The 20,594-nt window shown below is 33.5% G+C and overlaps 1 protein-coding gene across 2 annotated transcripts; it reads right to left on the bottom strand.

Moving 5' to 3' along the window:
* Nucleotides 1–299: 299 nt before the first annotated feature.
* On the bottom strand, nucleotides 300–18,868 carry LOC126972220 (organic cation transporter protein-like). Of its 2 annotated transcripts, none has more exons than XM_050818860.1 (5): nucleotides 18,748–18,868; nucleotides 5,970–6,351; nucleotides 4,686–5,093; nucleotides 3,549–3,789; nucleotides 300–1,718 (listed from the first exon to the last, which is right to left on the bottom strand). In XM_050818860.1, coding segments are annotated over exons 1-5 (1,461 nt in total). In that variant the 5' UTR covers nucleotides 18,749–18,868; the 3' UTR covers nucleotides 300–1,289. The 2 variants fall into 2 exon arrangements, with proteins under 2 accessions (XP_050674817.1, XP_050674816.1); XM_050818859.1 differs by lacking the exon at nucleotides 18,748–18,868 and adding an exon at nucleotides 9,983–10,112.
* Nucleotides 18,869–20,594: the final 1,726 nt, after the last annotated feature.

Here is a 20,594-nt window from a genome sequence, read left to right as displayed (position 1 = left end):
ATAGATGAAAAAATTATATAAAATAAAAATCTTATTTTGCAAATGAAAATTGGAATAGATTTATCAAATTAATTTATTGTCATCGGTCCTCGATAAATAAACGAAGTTTCAACAAAATCTGACCGTTTAAAGTGGGTCTAATACGCGCCCAAATGAGTCGGTTACAAACAAATATACATACAGGTGCAGCAAAAAAAAGCGTGTAAAAATTGGTTAAAACTGCAATACATTTGTTAATCTCAAATTTCTCAAAAAAATTGTGGTCAATCTTTTTCCAAAACAAAAAAAAACACCCAAAATATTTTGTATCTTTTACTTTATAAAAAGTTAAATATATTTTTAAATGACGTAGTTGAATAAACATTTCACATAATTAGAGCTACAAAATTTTCTTAATATTAACAATAAGATTCATATTCACAGCCATCAGACATTCAATATATAAATAGGTACCTATGTAATACACTAGGTGTAGTAACAAAATTACACCTGATACAGCATACTCAACAGACACTATGTATTATTGAGAGCATTGGTATGGAGACCATCAGCTCAAACCACAATAAAATAAAATAAGACGAATATCATCTTTTTTCAGTATACGTGATTACAAGAAAAACTTTCGTCAGGTTCATGAGCAATAAAGTCATCCTGAATGCAACTGCCTAGACACACTGGCCAAATATTCTTGATAATATTACTATACTTAATAAGAGGCTTGGGAAGTCTTCAGAAGCTTTCTGCGCTTTTAGCTGGAGTCGTAGTTACATTCAGTAATTTATAATGCCTACTACTCGGCTGCTATGCTTTTACAAAAAGATCCCAGAAAATGTTCAAAACAAAAGTATAGGGTTATTCAAAAGAATTGTTAAAAAACGTTTGTGTGATTAAGGTTACCATAACATAAATGACTTTCTTAATGATACCACAGGTTGGGAATGGAGCGACCGCGCTCAGGCTATTAAATAATAAGTTAATTTGTACAATATTACTTTGTAAACATATTTTTTGAAATAAAAAGCCCGCTGAGTTTGTTGCTCCCGTTCTTCTCAGGTCTGAGGTATTCGTTTTGGAATGGGTGGTAGTTTTTGTATTTCAATAAGTGATGTCACATCCTGTTTTGAATTTGAATTTAATACCAGTTTACGTATAATGAGAGTCTAAGTGCAGAAGTTTGAGTCTGCTTGACTAATACAATCTAGAACACTCAAAATTACATTATACCTACAACTTACTATCTACTGAGTATTTATTACCAACAAACTATTCAAATTAACGCAATGGTAAAATCATATTTCTCCTTCTTCCAGTGTATCAGGTAGTTTCTTACCACGTGTGTCTGGAAGCAGTATACAAAGGCAAGATCCAATCAATGGAACTACCCCAAATGCAATAGGAGGGAACCATGCACTCTTATGTGCTAGAGTGGCTACAAAAGGGGCAAGCATAGATCCAATTCTTGCTACTGTTGAAGATAGACCGACGCCCGAATTCCTTACTACAGTTGGAAACAATTCTCCTGCGTATAAATATACTGTAGCAAAAGAAATACTCATTCCCCAGAGTCCGATACAGCCCAGGAGTAAATGGCTGCTTTCAGTTTTGGGAACTACATTAATTAGGAGACAACTTAGGCCCGTTACACAATTGGAACTGATTAACGTAATTTTGCGTCCCAAAACTTTGTTCGCATAGATTGAGATAAGAGTTCCGGGCACCTAAAAGAACACAATGAATATAATTAGTAAATAATAATTGAGTTAAATGTTTTTTATTCTCCTATCTATCTTTATATATATAATTCTTGTGTGCGTGTGTATGTCACTGAACTCCTCCTAGACGGCTGGACCGATTCTAATGAAACTTTCTGTGTGTATTCAGGTGGATTCGAGAATGGTTTAGATTCACAATTGAAGTACCTCCTAAACGGCTGGACCGATTTTGATGATATTTTTGTGTGTTCCAGTGAATTTGAGATTGGTGTGTGTCTTCAGGTGGATTCGAGAATGGTTTAGATTCACAATTAAACTACCTCCTAAACGGCTGGACCGATTTTGATGATTTTTTTGTTTGTTTCAATGAATTTGAGATTGGTTTAGATTCTCAAATCCGTCCATATAATATAATTCTCTTGCTCATGTGTATGTTAGTGTACTCCTTCTAAGGGCTGGACCGATTTTTCAAATTTAGGACGTGTGTACAGGACAACGTCTGTTGGGTCCACTAGTATATTTATAAAAATGAATTGCTGTTCGTTAGTCTCGCTAAAACTCGAGAACGGCTTGACCGATTTGGCAAATTTTGGTCTTGAATTATTTGTGGAAGTCCAGGGAAGGTTTAAAAGGTTTGAATAAACATGAAAATCCTTTCTGAGGAGGTAAAAAATAAACTTCCTTAAAACACGGGTAACACTTAAAAAAATGATTCCTTTTGTTTGTTTTAAGTTTATTTTATACAAAAGTTAAGGTCTTTTATTTATCGATTGAGGCAGTACGAAGTCTGCCGGGTCAGCTAGTATCTTATAAATAACTCGTAATATTTTCTCTATGAGAAATTATTAGGAGAGACGAGCAAGACTTCACCTGCAAGTATCGCATAGAATTCTGGAATTACCCAAATATCTGAGCGACATCGCAATTGCGCTCGTCACTTTGAGACATCTTAAGATGTTACGTCTCATCAGCTCAGTAATTTCACGCAGAATAAGGCGGCATAATAGGACTACAAATTTTTGGATGAGGGCAGCGCAGGACCGATTGTCGTGGAGATCTTTGAGGAAGGCATTTCTCCAGCAGCGAAAGTCTTACGTCTGATATGATGATGGTGACCAATTTTCTTTATAAGAATAGTCCAAGCAGTCTTTAAGAGTTATCACAACGTATATTACTTTTTTAATTATTAGGTGTATTTTGATAGTAGCCATATTATATTGTTATTAATTTAACCATATTTAACCCTCATCTTGGATATTGGTGGCAGGAATCAGATCCAAGAGGATAGTATAGTATCATCTTCAGGATCTGGATGTTTGGAGTTGCTGAACTTTCTTCCCCGTGCAAACTATTCGCTTTCTAAGCTACTACTTTTAATTATATAATATTTGAATATACCCAATATTGAAAATCGCGTACACCAAAAAGGTCAGCAATGTTTCTGTATTGGTGTTGCAAAAGGGTATGGGCGGTTGATTACTTACCATCAGAAAACCCGTTAAATGATAAAATTCCCAAATGCAAACATTACCGCATTGAAACTTAACGAAAAAATTTACGATTTTGTTTTTATCTAATCCCAGTCGCCAATTCCCATTATCACAGGTGAAGGTACATCACGCCCCAAAATAAAATATTGTTCTCAACATGCGGATGTATGGCACTTAACTTACAGCACCTACGGCACCTCTCTCTTCTTCCGCGATGGTTTCAGGTCCATATCACATGAATGACTTTAAAAAGCACACCATTTGGATGACCATAGGTCGACAATGACTACTTATTAGCTTAAAAGATTCCAAAAAAAAATTAGGATACTAAATGAAAAAATCTCACCAATATAGCTGCTGAAATAGCAACGTTGCTGAAAATGTTTCCAGAAAAATGTCCAATGTATTGGGATACGCCGAAGAAGCAAAAACCACACACGAACCAATTGAAACATATGGCAATAGTGCGTGATCTCAAACGTGGAGTCCGGAAGAGGTCAATAAAAGAATGTTCTTTAGTATCTTTTGTACTGCCGGCCATCATCTTTTGTATAGAATTTCGAATGCCTTCCGTCGCACGACCGTTTCTGGAATAATAGGTATAATTTGTCTACACTTAATGCATTAATCCATTTAGTATGAATAACTCCACTGTCGCACTATTATTCGAAATAATCTCGATTATCAGTGTTATTGGCTGTTAATCAAGCAGCGATTTTTTTGGCTCATAAGTCTCCATTTTCTTTATTATTATTTATTTTGCGGTGTATGAATTTAAAGAATAATGGATTCTCACGAATACACATTATAATGATTGTATGTTTCAAAAACGATACTCTCTCGCCCCAGTTCTTATTATCAAGCTATATATTATTGTATACATACATAATTTATAATAAATATTATGTTTGAACTCTACTGGTCGTAAATTTGAATAATTTTGAAAACTTTACAATCCAGCTCCATCGTTTTTGAACGATGGAGAATATTTAATTTACGTGAATCAAAAGAATTCTACCAAAATACTCAAGGAATTTTTGGGTTGTCGCCTAAGAGTCAGGCAATTGCATTACATACTTACATGTTTGAAGTTAAGCTCTTTTATGTTATACCTTAACAACAACTGGCACATTTTGGGGGTCACTTGAATCAAGTGAATTGATGATAGATAGCCCCAAATATTAAGAATAAGAAAAATAATATTTTTGAACTTATCATTAACAAAATATTTACAAGTCTTTTAATATATGACTAAAATTAGATAGTATATGAACCCCCATACCAGTCGGTAACTGTATAGTGCGATCATACAAAGATTTGAATTCCAATAAACCATTTAACTTAGCAATGATAATTTGACATATCAAATGAATTAATCATTAGGAAGATCTTCAAACTGATATGATCAAGCCGTTCATACCGTACTTCACGGCCCCTTCATTTATCACCAGTTACATGTAGGTAAAATGTACAAAGAAAATACCTTTTCGCAGCTGTTTCCATTATTTTCACGGCGTCATCAACTCGACCAACAGTCAATAACCATCGTGGTGATTCCGGCAAGAGGTAATAGTAGCTCATGAACAAAATTGAAGGCATAGATATTGCAAGTTGAAAATGACTCCAGTTGCGAAAGAAATATCCAAAAAATGGTAGCAATAGATGACCAAAGTTGAACGGGATCTGATATAAGATGCCAACAGTGGCTCTGAAACGTGTGCCGATCAGCTCCATTGTTAGAACAAAACTGGTGACCATGGTACCGCCTGTAGCCACAGCGAGAATAAATCGTAGAGCAGTAAACATGTACCAGTTAACTGAATAGGCTGTCGCTACACCAGATATCAGTTGGAGAAATACTGCTGCTAAGAATGGTGCCCGTCGGCCAAATCTGTAACATAAAACACAATAAGCTTAATAAACTGTAACGACTGTGCACAAGATCATACGTCGAAAAAACTCCATCAATATTAAATACAATAATTTCATTGTTCTGAATTCATAAAGTAATACTGTAATTAAAATAATTACTGTAACATTTAATAATAATTGTATATAATATAATATTATAGTGGTAAAATTTGCTTTTTACTGATCGGAATGGATCGCCCTCAATCCATTCGACTTTACCAGAACTCATTGAATACCCACAAAATAAAGTGATCGAGCGCCAAAAGAAGTTTTAGCTTTAAAAAGCAAACAAACACGAGTCTTGCGAGCACTAAGAGTTTGGTGGTGAAATAACAAAAAACAAAGATTTAATATTAAATTATTATTTACATTTTGCTAACAATATTATTGAAGGCGCATTCTCTTATTTGTGCAACAATACCTTGTTACTCGCCTAAATTTGATGTCTTTAGGATATGTATCTATTCATTGGGTTGGTTAGACGCATGGTTTTTTTGCAGCTTCAAGAAACAACAAGCGCAAATTGGTATTTGGTGTTAGTTTCGACTTGATTTAACGAATTCCTGAGATAAAGAACCTTGAAAAATGGACAGACATATAAACAGAGAGACTGACGACGAAGGCAACCTTATGAAGGATTTTTATTTTGTGTTTGAAGTACGGACATAAAATTACTTGCATAATGCGTGCGTTCTTAAGATTATATCATCAAAATAGGGTCAATATAATATCATTGAGCTCAATTCGAATAATCTTACCCGGAAATATTTTGTCTCATCAATTCAGGATGTTCCAATTTAAAAAGAGGTCATCCACGATATGTCAATGTTCAGTTGAAAATACAAAAGAATAATACCTGTCTGATAGATATCCGAATAACATGCTGCCGACCAAGATACCAAGCATAAATATCGTTTGTGTCGCATTCTTCAGCCATTCTCTTTCACAGACGAGATTCCACTGCGAGACAATTGTCTCTCCAAAAACATTGTGGTCGTATTTGTAACTGGTGCAGTTTGCTTCGCAATGGTTATCAAATTGGTCATTCACCGAACATGTGAAATTCATGGGTGGAGCTAAAAATATTATGCTCATTTGATGCCAAGCCACTGGAAATTTGACTAGGAATACAATGCAGCAAATCCAAATTTGCCATCTTCCAATAGCGCCGATTGCTTTTGTTATTTGATCTTCGCCTTGACTTTCTAGCTCCACGTCTTGTTTCTTGTTCTCCAACACTAAAATGAGAAAAATATAATTATAATAATAAGGTATTAGGTAAGTCTTACAATCTTACCACAAACTACTATTCCATATATTATTTCTCCATCAGTGTCTTTTGTGGGAATACGGTGTTCTCATAATTCCATAATTCTTCGTCAAATTCAATGGTTCAGATACCAATAAACAGGATGTAATTGTTATCTTACGAGTCATTCACCAAGCGTGACACCATAAATAGTGTTCTCTTCCTCGGTGCGAGAAGCTTGTTGCTTTATTTCTATGTGTGACATGTTGTGACAGAGACAAAATATATACATGGATGCATCCCGTTTAGTTTTAGTAAGTTTAAATCCGCGCAAAGACTCTTATATAATTAAATGTTGATAGCGTGAGCCCGCGCGGTCAGTTTGCGAGGAACAAGCTAAAACAATCTCTGGAAAAGAGTCGGAATCCGAGGGAAAATCAAAATTATATGTCAATCGCTCAAAGACTAGTACTAAATTTGGGAATAAAAGCGTAAAAATACTCTTTATTTTCCGTCAAATAATGTTGCTCGCCGAGTAAAATAAAAAAATGGGAAAATATTCGAAAACGTTTTCCAATAAGAAGCCGTGATAGAAACTCTGATTTGGAAATAATTGCCAAGAGACGAAAAAGAAGTTTTGTGGTGTGATTGAAACGGAAATAAAAACGGACATAGAAATGATAATATTTATGACAGCACGTACATCTACTAGAATAATCGCAACTGTGCACCAAACTACTGCAATAACAAATTAACTTTTTTATGGAAGACAAACGGACAAACATACCGGTCAAGTGTTGTTAAGTGAACACTGCTGGCCACATTCTCCTGCAACACCAGATGAGTCACAGGAGAGTTGCCGTTGGCTTTTATTAAGGAGTACGCGTTTACTTTGAAAGTACCCACGTCGTACCGTGCCAAACGTCGCAAAAGGAAGATAATTCCTTCATCGTCAGTCTCTAAATTATTATCGTTAAGAGTCGAGTTTGAAGCAAAGAGAACTCTCAGAAGATCAGCCTTCTCCTTTGCCGTAACGATGCTATTCTAGACATGGCTTGCAGATGTTACCAAGGCAGCTTTCAAGAACGTCCAGAGGGACATTGGATTTCTTCCAGGCAATTTCCTGATCATAGAATCTGGAGGAACAGATGTAAATCTTCTATATAGAAATATGCAGCTCAGATACTTTATATCCTGCAACGAATCATCCATGGTCTGTAATATCAGGTCTGCACATGCAACGGCATCAGAATTAAGATGTTCGCTACATAATTCCTGCCATATTGGTAGAATGCAGGGTGTACGTATAGAAAAAACAATTGTAATGTTGTTCAATAATGGTAGGTAGTATTATGCTCTTGACAAATTTCTCATTTACTGTAGAATACTATGCATTTTTAAGTAAAATTGTTTAATTTAATTATTGTACTTAATTTATTCCGCAATAAGTTTTACAAGGCTATTGTAAAACCTAACATATTCAGCCATGTATGACATTTACACTTTACTGAGTTGGAAAAATATGGCGCTAATTATATTTACTTTACGTCTTAGTATATCTAGTTTTTACATTATGTATATTATAGAACGTTAAGAATAAAATTCTTTAACTTCCCTCTCTGGGATAAGCAAATTTAAAGTACCGATGTGCATTTTATATTCATGGAACGCTTGCTTTTAATTGACGCAGGCGGAGTGTGTAGGGATGTTGACTTGCATCTATGAACGAATCTTAAATCAATATTTTCCGTTTGTACCCTCGCCAACTTTCAATTAATTTTTAATACTACAATTCTTTAATACTTTTCTTTATTAAAAAGTCAACCTATCTAAAGTTTAACATGAACACCTAGCTTCAGAAAACAATGACGTTTAAAAAATAAATTTGCCTTTGGCTCATTATTTCAACATCCCTACTAATATTATAAATGTGAATTTAACTTTGTTTGTAACGCTTTCACGCCTAAACCACCGAACCGATTCTGATAAAATTTTGAACAGAGATAAACTAGAGCTTGAACAAGGATGCAGGCTATCTTTTATTGCAAAAAAATAAATGGAGGGGTTGAAATATGGAATGGCAGTTTGTATGGAAATTCATAATTATCGAAGATAAAACCATGAAACTTTGTATTTAGGCACTTGATAAGAATAATTTATGAACATTTGTTCGAGCATTTTTGAAACTTTGACTTACATGGGGATGAAATAGGAGATTAAAGTTCGCAGGGAAATACTATTAAAGAGACTATGTACTGTCTACAATGACAAGGGATATCCGCTGTATCATAGAAGAGCGCTGCCAACAACGGAAAGAGCAGTTTGTATATGTATTATTTGAAAAGTATCCTTAAAGATAAAGAAAACTGCCTAAAGTAACTATTCAACGCGGACGAAGTCGCGGGTAAAAGCTAGTAATATATAATTATGTAATAAGTAGATGGTAATAATTTTTTTTTATTACTAGCTGACCCGGCAAACGTTGCTTTGCCATATAAATTATTTTTAGAGTTAGATTGTTTCTTGGACATTGCAACATTACTTTAATTTCTAAAATAAAAGTTTTTTTCTGAAGTAAACGTAGCCTTAGTTACTCCTTATTACATCAGCTACCTGCCACTAAAAGTCCCGTCAAAATAGGTCCAGCCATTTCAGAGATTAGCCGGAACAAACAGACAGACAGTCAAATAAAAGTTGTATAAAATGTTATTTTGGTGTATGTATTCATATATATTTAGTAAAAAACCGTTATTTCTATATTACAAAGAGACACTCCAATTTTATATAAATGTGTATAGATTAAATTATTAAGCAATTATTTTGTTCTTCTTATAGAATTTCAACTTACTTTAGACACATTATTGTATGACGAAATAATCAAACAAATGCCGTAATACTGCATCAGAGATAATATTCAGGAAAATTACACACTACACATGCTATCTCTGTACACTTATGAATTATTACATAAATCAATATGATTATTATTTATCCAACATAATGTCCAGTGATGCGTGATTATAAATCATAATATTATGACGTTTCAAATAAATACAGATGCCAAGTAAATATTTATTAACAATAATAATTATAGTTATTGACAAAGAAATTGAAATTACCATGACCTATGCATAGTAATTTCATGCTACTGTTTGTATCAATAGAATCCATCATAGTAAAACACACAAAAGATATTAACTACTACAGTTAAAATAAATATTAGTTAAAAATAATAAGAAACACGCTTATTACTTTGGTTTATTTATAAAAGCGTGTTTTTTAGGTTTTTTAAACCATTATATGCATTGTTGAATTTTAAAATTCTCTTTGGCTTTAAAAATTGTTAAAGATAACGGTTGAAATTTAAAATTAATATCACGTCCTGCCGTATACATGAAAATTATATAAATTAAGATAAATCTTATTTTGCAAATTGAAAAAATGAATTATTTTATCAAATTAATGTATTGTCAGCGGTCATCGATAAAACAACGAACTTTGAATAAAATCTGGCCGTTTAAAGTGTGTCAAAATCGCGCCCATATGACTCGGTTACAAACAAACATACATACAGGTGAAGCTAATAAAAGGCGTGTAAAAATATCTCTCTAATGACTCACCTAAACTTGTACTACACTCTAAATTTATCTCGGAATCCATAATATGAACATAGAGTACAAAATAAAGTACTTCTTCCTTCAGACACGAAGGGTTATTTGAATAATACGCATTCAATCATGGCCCCACTGCCCACTTATGAGTAAAGAAAAATTGGATAATAACTCGTGCCTCGGCCAAGACTTGAATTGCTTAATCACTTGAAGTGTTGTGAAAACAGTAATAGTAGATAGGGTGGGCAAAATAACGCAAGAGTCCCACTTTCATAATACTTTTATGATATAAGAGTAATATATTAATATGTACGACACCCAACATAATGTCCACTGATGCGTGATTATATTATAACGTTGCAAATATTAATAAATTTTTGTAAACAACAATTTATTTCTATAGTGTTGGTAGGCCCCCGACAAGATGGACCGACGATCTGGTCAAGATTGAAGGAATGCGTTGGATGAGGGCAGCGCAGGACCGATCGTCGTGGAAATCTTTGGGGGAGGCCTTTGTCCAGTAGTGGGCGTCCTCCGGCTGATGAAGATGATGATGATGATACCGAGCTTTCAATTCGGTAGCAATTATTTTCTTATGACGATACGATCATGACATCCACCTGAACGTAAGAATAGAATATATTTATACCAAAAGGAGTGACAATAACATAACATATTGCAACTACACTTGGATGACGTTATGAAGCTAAATCAGTTCGTAAAGGGGCTATAACATGGGGAGAAGAACTGATAAGACACTCCCAACCCATCTTTGCAATCATATAACGACTTAGCCTATTAGTTATAGGTAATATTATACAGTTTTAGGTGGCCTGCGCAGAACCAGACAAGAACTACGTAGCACATTACAGCTTGGCAACAGCAAGAATCCCTGCTGTGGTGGGTACCAACCGCACTCCTGTGAATAGAAGCCGGTAAAAACAATTAAAAGAGTGTGCGTTTTCCATGAAGAATTGAGGGGTAATCTATTGTTTTAAAATGTAAAAATATTTTAATTACAATATGACAAAGGAATAAACTTTTTACGAGTGGGAGGCCCCTATGCACAGGATGCCGGCTAGATTATGGGTACCACAACGGCGCCTATTTTTGCTGTGAAGCAGTAATGTCTAAGCATTACTGTGTTTCAGTCTGAAGGGCGCCGTAGCTAGGGAAATTACTGGGCAAATGAGACTTAGCATCTTATATCTCAGCGTGACGAGTGCAGTTGTCTTTCAAGAATCCTGAGCGGCACTGTATTATGGGCAGGGCGTATCAATTACCGTCAGCTGAACGTCCGACTCGTCTCGTACCTAATTTTCATAAAAAAAAAACTATTTGTAACATCATTGCAAATTTACTTGAATAAAAAAAATGTGTGGTTGTTGTATCAAATACAAGAGAAGATTTTCTTTGTTGTCATATGGCTGTTAGTAAAATAAATATTAATAAATTGTTATGATAACTATAAATTATTTGGACGGCTCAAAAGTACTGGCATTTATAGAGGTATAGCAATAATAAGTAAGGATAGTTTTGTATACATTACAAATTATGACCTTTTATTTGGTGATAATTAATAACAGCCGCCTCGAGCAGAAGAACGACCTCTCAAGTTATCGGATGGCCAAGCCCCGTGTTACTGATAATTAACATGAACTACAATAAATTGTAATGATAAGTAATTACATTGAGTTTTATTATTAAGTAGGTACCTACTCCTTCATACGAGTGCAATCTGACGGCTCTGGTCTAGACCTCCTTACAAGTGTTATTGATAGAGCGAACATAAGTATGAAATGAAAATTAAATGAAATATATCTTTATTGCATACCACAAAATAATTAAACATAACAAAAAAGAGACTACAAAAAGCAATAGGCGGCCTTATCGCTTAAGAGCGATTTCTACCAGGCAACCTGTAATGAATTAGTTTTAGTTGAAAAAATAACAGAAGGTGGTGTTATCGATATGCATATAATTTAAACATACAGTAAATAATTCCAAAAAAAGAACTAGTAATGAATGTGTCACAGTAATAAACAATAATTATGGTGCATTGTTTTAAAAGATTGGAGAGTTTGAGCCTTTCTGATTTCAGAGGGAGGAGAATTCCATAGGTTAACAGCTTGCACAGCAAATGAATTGTTGAAAAAGGAAGTTTTATGAACAGGTGTACAAAGCAAGAGATTATGGACAGACCGAAGATAAAGTTGGTGAGAACTTAATGCTGAAAATTTTTCCTTGAGATATACAGGGTGTCCCGTAATCAGTGGACCAACGGGATACCCGTGATAGGGGTGGTCATCATCTATCGAAAACACCAAATTTTTCTGTTCTAGGGCCAGTAGTTCAAAAGATATGATTTTTTAAGCATTATTTTGAAAATTCTACCCTTATCAACACAAAAGTTGAAAAAAAATATTTTTTATTTTTATTTTGCCCTGTTTCTTAACTTAAGGTGGCTGAGGAAACATGTGTCTTCACAATTAAATCCATTTTTGTGAATAAATATTGCCAAATTGAAAATTAAAAACCAAAACATGCGCAAATATCAAATAACTAAATTTGGAACGTGATGTTTGAAGCAAGCTAGTGCAAAAAAAATGTATGACAGCCTTGCGGACCATTATTTAAAAAACATCTGCAGTTCATACTGATTCCAAAAAGGTATAACAATATTACATTTTACAAAAAAAATAACTTAATAACCAATTTTAGACTCCAATTGCGAGAAACATTTAAGCGCTATCTATTCTGAGAATTATTTTGTTATCGAGAGAGAGATAACACAATATGCTATCTCTTTCTCGCTCAGGTACCTTTTTCGTTTACGGGGTCCTATTGGCCGACGCCTATGATCCCCACACCCTAATTTTTCAAATTATTCTTAGTTTCATCAGAGACTTGCTCATAGCTCGTAGCTGCACACGTGTTTTTTACTTCGCTACCATTACGACTCTTTTTTTTGGTGACTGACGCTTGAATTGGACCTTGTTTGTCTTTGTGATTTGGATACTGTTTGCCCGGATTTTATAAAATGCCTAATACCTATACTCCTCGTGAATATGCTGAGATGTATTTTATTTACGGTCTGTGTAATGCAAACGCTCGGCAAGCAGCCCGTACGTATCGTGAGCGCTATCCTAATCGCGACCGCTATCCGGATCATCGAATTTTTCTCCGTGTAAATAACGCGTATTTAGAAGGCAGAATTCCCGGAGCTGCAAACAACGTGGGAAGACCTAGAAGAGTCGATGAACTTCAAATACTGGCCGAAGTGACAGAAGAACCTTCTACGAGTGTTCGTCGTATTTCAAGACGTACTGGTATAGCAAAAACAACAGTACATCGCATTTTAAAAAGAAACAGTTTATACCCTTATCATATTCAACGAGTGCAGGCACTATTACCTGCTGATTATCAACGGAGGATAGATTTTTGTGCAGAGATGCTTCGCCGATGCCGACAAGATCCACTATTTTTCAATTCAATATTATGGAGCGATGAATCGTGTTTTAAAAGAGTTGGAGTGTTTAACATTCATAATTTACATGAATGGGCTGTTGTGAATCCACGTATTGTACGAGAAGATAGATTCCAGCACCAGTTTGGAGTCAATTTGTGGGCTGGAATCTTAGATGGTAAACTTATTGGTCCATTTGAGCTCCCACCGAGGCTTAATGGTGCTCGGTACTTGCAATTTTTAAGAAATGACTTAAGTAATTTATTAGCAAATGTACCACAGGAGGTATGTGAGAGGATGTGGTTACAGCATGATGGCGCACCCGCTCATTATTGCAGACAAGTGAGGGAATATTTAAACGAGTCTTACCCAAGTAGGTGGATTGGACGAGGAGGTACAATCCCATGGCCAGCTCGATCACCTGATCTTAATCCATTGGATTATTTTTTATGGGGATATTTTAAAGAATCCGTATATGAAACCGTTAACGATAACGAAAGACAGCTAAGACAAAAACTGAATGTGGTGAGTGAAAAAGTCAAAAATAATGAAAGGGCGTTAAAAAGTTTAAAAAGAAATTTTATAAGAAGATGCCGGCTATGCCTTAGAGTAAGAGGAAGACATTTCGAACATTTATTATAAGAAATAAATAAAAAAATTCTAACTATTTACTTTTGTTTTATTGTAAATTCCGCCAAGAAATTGCTATCTAATGTTGATTTAAAATAATTATTGTCTTTTATTGTTTCACAATAATGATTAATTATACCTTTTTGGAATCAGTATGAACTGCAGATGTTTTTTAAATAATGGTCCGCAAGGCTGTCATACATTTTTTTTGCACTAGCTTGCTTCAAACATCACGTTGCAAATTTAGTTATTTGATATTTGCGCATGTTTTGGTTTTTAATTTTTAATTTGGCAATATTTATTCACAAAAATGGATTTAATTGTGAAGACACATGTTTCCTCAGCCACCTTAAGTTAAGAAACAGGGCAAAATAAAAATAAAAAATATTTTTTTTCAACTTTTGTGTTGATAAGGGTAGAATTTTCAAAATAATGCTTAAAAAATCATATCTTTTGAACTACTGGCCCTAGAACAGTAAAATTTGGTGTTTTCGAGAGATGATGACCACCCCTATCACGGGTATCCCGTTGGTCCACTGATTACGGGACACCCTGTATAGGAGTTTTAGGATCAAATAGGACACGATAGAGATGTATAAGTATATGGGAATTTCTACGCAAGCGGATAGGGAGCCATTTGAGCTTTTTGCGAAATATGTTTGTATGTTTTATGTTCTGTTTTTAAACATCAAATATACGAACCGGTTTGTTTTTTTTAATGGCCTTGCAAGGCAAAATAAATCTGTTAATATAAGTGTACCAGGACTCGTCATCTGTGTTCACTTAATTATAATGATGTAGCTAATTGTTTTTTGGAATATTTTATTCAATCTAATATATAAAATTCTCATGTCGCGGTGTTTGTAGTTAAACTCCTTCGAAACGGCTTGACCGATTCTCATGAAATTTTGAGTGCATATTGGGTAGGTCTGAGAATCGGACATCTATTTTTCATCCCCCTAAATGTTAAGGGTGGTCGACGTCAATATTTTATTTTATTTTATTGACTTTTTTTTAAATTTGTTTGATTATGAGTTATCATTAAAAAATACATACAACTTCAAATTTTCACCTATCTACGATCAACAGTTACTTTTGTATCGCGATTTAAATATCGGCAATAAAACGTTTGCTGGGTCAGCTAGTATTATATAATATTATTCAATTAGAAAAATGTTCCCTTCATCGAAATTTAATACTAATAATTGCTATTATTGAACTCTCAACAGTAATTGTATTTTTTTTATTTTATATATAAAATTCTCGTGTCATAATGTTCGTTCCCGTACTCCTCCGAATCGGCTTGACCGATTCTCATGAAATTTTGTGAGCATATTGAGTAGGTCTGAGAATCGGCCAACATCTATTTTTCATACCCCTAAATGGTAAGGGTGGTCCACACGAAATTGTGTTTTTAAATTAATTAATTTAAATTTGTTTGATTATGAGTCAGCATTAAAAAATACATACAACTTCAAATTTTCACCCATCTACGATCAACAGTTACTTTTGTATCACGATTTTAATATCGGCAATACAACGTCTGCTGGGTCAGCTAGTAATAATAATAAAAGGCTTTTATTCACTCCAAATACAGTACAATAAAGTGATTGCAGTCGCAGGAATCTGTATGACAAAGCGTCAGAAAAATTCATTACCGATTCGAGGAAGGGAGTAGGTAAACGTAAAAAACAAACCATTTCATATTCACATCATCGATCGAAGATTCTCGCAAAAGTTTTAAGCGTAGGCAATGATATTATAGTATTAAAAGAGGAGTGTAGCTGTAGTCTCTGGTAGGTATTTGTCGTTAATAATGTTAAGCAAAGCTTGCAATGTTTAATAAAACCGAACAGAATGACTGATAACCAGTCGACTTGATCGAAGGTTGAAAACAGTTATAAAAGGAATACGTTTATCAGTTATAATGAAGTCCAAAGAAATATACAATACAATTGAACTGTGCACTTTAGAATCTTCATTTAAAGACAGAGTGATAATAGATGATAATTTATTTGTATCAAAAAACTTAAAATGCCGTCTAGCGTTAATTGCGGACGCGACTCCATTAACCTAAGATAAGCTAAAATTTAACTGAGTCACAAAAACGTTGCGATAAAAACCCTCTCTTATCCACCATTATTATAATATAATAACACATTAAATACATTAAAGTTTAAAGATACTAAAAACAGAACGTACAGGGTGCTAAAAATTTCATCTACGATAGTTGGTAGGTAGGTAAGCTGGTGATAATCAGTACAATGTGGTAATTAATATACAATATTTCTAAACATTAATAAATACCGGTAAAAGAATATTTAAAAAATATCAACTTCAAAAATACACATACTAGCACAAGGTTACGAAAAAATTATGAAATAATTGTTCTGTACAATACTTGAATTTTGTGGTAAAAAGGCATTTAAGACATTCATTTCATCAAAATTGATTCCTTTAGAATTCTTTTTGATGTCATTTCTAATATACTTGACACTACCAAATAAACAAGTGGCGCTCTGAGAGAGAAGTAGCGGCGAAAGAAACTCTCCCAGCATTCCGGTAATTACTAAATTTTAGTAAACCTAAATGACGTAGGTATGTTGAACTTGGCACCAACTTCAAAATTTTGTAGGGATAATTTATTGTTACGTTTTAGATGTCTGCAGTATAGGTTATACATGTAGGTCACGGAAATGACACTTATGAATGTCAAAATAAAAATTAAAATATTGTTTCTTATTGAATTTACCGCTACCGTAAAGGGTTGAGCTAATGAGAAGAAGTAGCAAGAAACTCATTGCCACTCTTATACAGTTTTGAAGTCGGTATTATTTCTGTAAAGTTTTAGATCAATAAAAAATTGCTTTGATTATTAATAATATAAAAAAATGATGTCAAATTATTTGTGGGATTTTTAAAATTGATGATCAAGTTTATCAACGATCTTATTAACTGACGTACGTGATGACTAATACAATAACATTTAAACGACACTTTTTGAGAACAGTGTAAGTGTATTTATGTGTGTCTGTGAATGGGTTTATATATGTTTGTGTGTGCAAAGATGAGGATGGAAAAGCTATATGAAAATTCATTTCTACCACCCTCCTGTTTTTTTGTTTATCTATTGAATATTAGAGGGACCACGATGCTTTTTATACAAATACAAATAGATTGTTTTAAATGAGTGGATTTAAACAAACACACACTCGTGTCAGCTAGTGACAGCCTTAACTTTTATTTAAAGTTTATCAAGAATACATCAAATAGTTCTGCGTTCCGTTTCTTTCGTCGTGTAAACTTATTTGTTAACATTAGAATAAATTGTTTTTGTATTATAAAGCACCTCGCAGTTGTGTATCACTCGGATAAAAGTGTTATTCCAATACCAGGTTGTATTAACGCCCTCGACATCGTATCGTACCTACAAATACACCCCGTTGGAAATCTCTAGGAGGACTTTATCCTCTTTGAGATCAATGTCCATTAATAGAACATAATAATATTAAACTTTAGAACGCTGAGCTATTATGAAATTGTTTTGTAAGTTCGTTGGTTTCGAACTTAACCGGTTTTTTAGTAATAGCTTTATAATAAAGGACTCGACTTTCTGTAGAGAAGTATATTGAACGGAAGCACTTATTTATTATTAACTATTTAAGGATATTGACTTCCATAGTCATTTCCTGGCAAATTTTAATAAAAATAAAGTTGTTTTCAGGTTCCTTAAATTAAGAACAAAAAAATCGACCTTTGCCGACCCTATTTATAAAGTTATTATCTTACATTACATTTTTCTCAGTATCACGTATTATTGAATTAAATCAATCAATATTTCAACACTTATGATAGCAAATATAAATTATCTATATATTGAAATTTTACATCGACCACTAAGAAATATGCATTTGGCGAGAAATAAAGTTGTTCGGCACAATACATAAAAATAAGAGTATATCGTCTGAAATCTCTTCCCCTCCCTAGCTCGGTATCAGATCTAGGAAGACCGGAGAAAGCATAATTTTTCATAATATAAGATAGAAAATGGAAAATTTCGACGATAGACGAGTTCAAACGTCAAAAAGTAAAACGTCAAAGTCTTAGATCTCGTCTACTACTAGGTTATCATTAGTTCCAGAAAAACTGGTATTTAATTTATTTGAATGAAGACGTTTTATGTACCAAGGCGTACTATTTTATCTATATTTAATAATATTTTATTACTTAATGATAAAACAGCATGGTCAAGTTTTTGTAACAACATTTTTTTTAGATTTATGACTTGATAAGCTGTTCTTGGCTTTTTGGAAATATAAATTCTTATTTTAAGATTTTTTACTTATACAGTTCATAAATTGTAGGAAACATAATGAATACCTTCAAATAATATTTTTTTTTATTTAGAAAATACGATAAAAATATGTCTTAATTTTTATTTTTATTTTAGATAAATATTATTGGTAAGTATAACTTAATGAAGAACATAAAACAATGTTTATTTTCCAACAGATGAACTAACAACAAAGAAAATTTCAACGAAATATTAATTATTAATCTACGTTATAAATAAACATTTATATTTTAGAAAATACATGATAAAAAAATCCTTAACCAGCTTATAAATATTATAATTAAATTAACTTTATTATACAGAATATTAATAAAATAAACTTACTTTTGTGTGATAATATTTATAAACAAATATCCAAATCACACGGAACGGCGAGAACTGAACTGTCGCGCGCAAGAACTCAAGACATATTGTCAGATCTGTCTCTAGAAGAGATATACGACACGATTCCCTGTAACTTGTAAGTCTCAACGATGATGTAATACTTGTATAAGGAAAACGCACGTTAAGAGACAAAAAAGCGGCCAAGTGTGAGTTGGACTCGCCCATGAAGGGTTCCGTAGCAGCAAGTAACATAATATAAAAGTTATATAGAAAGGAAATGATATTAAATTGTTTAAATGGAAAAGGCAATAAAATCTTTGCTCAAAATCATACAGTGCAAATGAGCTCTCATCATTTCAACTTTCGGTGGAAGTTTGCATGGTATAATGTACATCATATATTTTTTTTAGTTTTATCATTCTCTTATTTAAATGCAACAGGGGGGGGGGGGCACACTTTACCACTTTGTAAGTGCCCCTTCGCGCAAACTATTCAGTTTAGAATAAAATGATAGGAGAAACTTCATCATCATTTTTGAAGACCTATCCATAGCCACACGTATGGGTTTTATGAAAAAAAAATTGAGCTCCAGTTCTAATTATGGAGAGCCTCCAAATTTTATTATTTTATTTCTATTTTTGTGTGAAAATCTTAATGCGGTTCACAGAGTACATCTACTTACCAATTTCCAACAGTATACTTCTTATAATTTCGGAAAAAAGTGGCTGTGACATAAGGATGGAAAGATAGACAGACAGACATGACGAATCCACAAGGGTTCCGTTTTTTGCCACCACATTTTTACGGAACCCTCTAAATTTAAGAAAAATCTTATAGCTGTTAGTGTCAAGCAGGGCGTTAGTGCCGATGTGTTACTTAAATTAACAATGATAAAAAAACTACGTTTAAAAAAACCGACTTTAAAAACTGAAAAGTATCAAATAACTAAAAATTTAATTTAATACACCTCTTATGATTTCAAAGCTATCAATATAGCACACACAAATAATAGTATTTTATTAATATTAAAGGTAAAGGTTTGCATAAGAGGTGAATTAAATTAAATTTTTAGTTAAGTTTTTAAATGAATAATTATCAAAATCGGTTTACTCAGTCGAAAGTTCTGAGGTAACAAACATAATAGAAAACATACCGATGAATTGAGAACCTCCTTTTTTTTGAAACGGTTAAAAAAGAATTTTCAATATCGGCTCACCCCGTCGAAAGTTATGAGGTAACAAACACAAAAAACATACTGATGAATTGAGATCTCCCATCTCCTTCTTTGAAGTCGGTTAAAAAGAGCGACTCTATTCTTTTAATTTCTGACTGTGTCCTTACATCTGTCCCGTTCTGACAAGCGGGTCTTGTTTGCGGACTTGTCAATAATTGTACCATACGAGTATTTAATAAAAAAAATATTCGTTTTATAAATTACTTACGCTTTTTGCATATCAATCATATATAAATAAAATAACCTTACCGGTGATAAGTCACACCGTCTTCATTTTGAGTCTTAAATGTATTATTTAAGCACTTTTTATAACACACTTAGGCTTGTTGATTGACACACAGTTGACACACGACTAATGAGAAAAGTGTGCTCACATTGTCTTTAAGCACACTTTTGCCGTTCCGTTTTCAGACTGCGAATTATATGTCCATATGTATAGAACGTCATTGGTGTACATACATAAAAAAACCGATCGAATTGATAACCTCCTCCGTTTTGAAGTCGGTTAATAAAAATAGATAGCTCTACAGCTAAGACAGCGTAGTGTCAATTTTTTTTTTCGGGTATAGAATGTTTCGCCGGCCTTATAAGTGCTATAGCCAGCCACCTTGCG

The sequence above is a fragment of the Leptidea sinapis genome, chromosome 25 (assembly GCF_905404315.1).
Source record: "Leptidea sinapis chromosome 25, ilLepSina1.1, whole genome shotgun sequence".
NCBI classification, from domain to species: domain Eukaryota; kingdom Metazoa; phylum Arthropoda; class Insecta; order Lepidoptera; family Pieridae; genus Leptidea; species Leptidea sinapis.
This window is presented reverse-complemented; position numbering and strand designations above follow the sequence as displayed.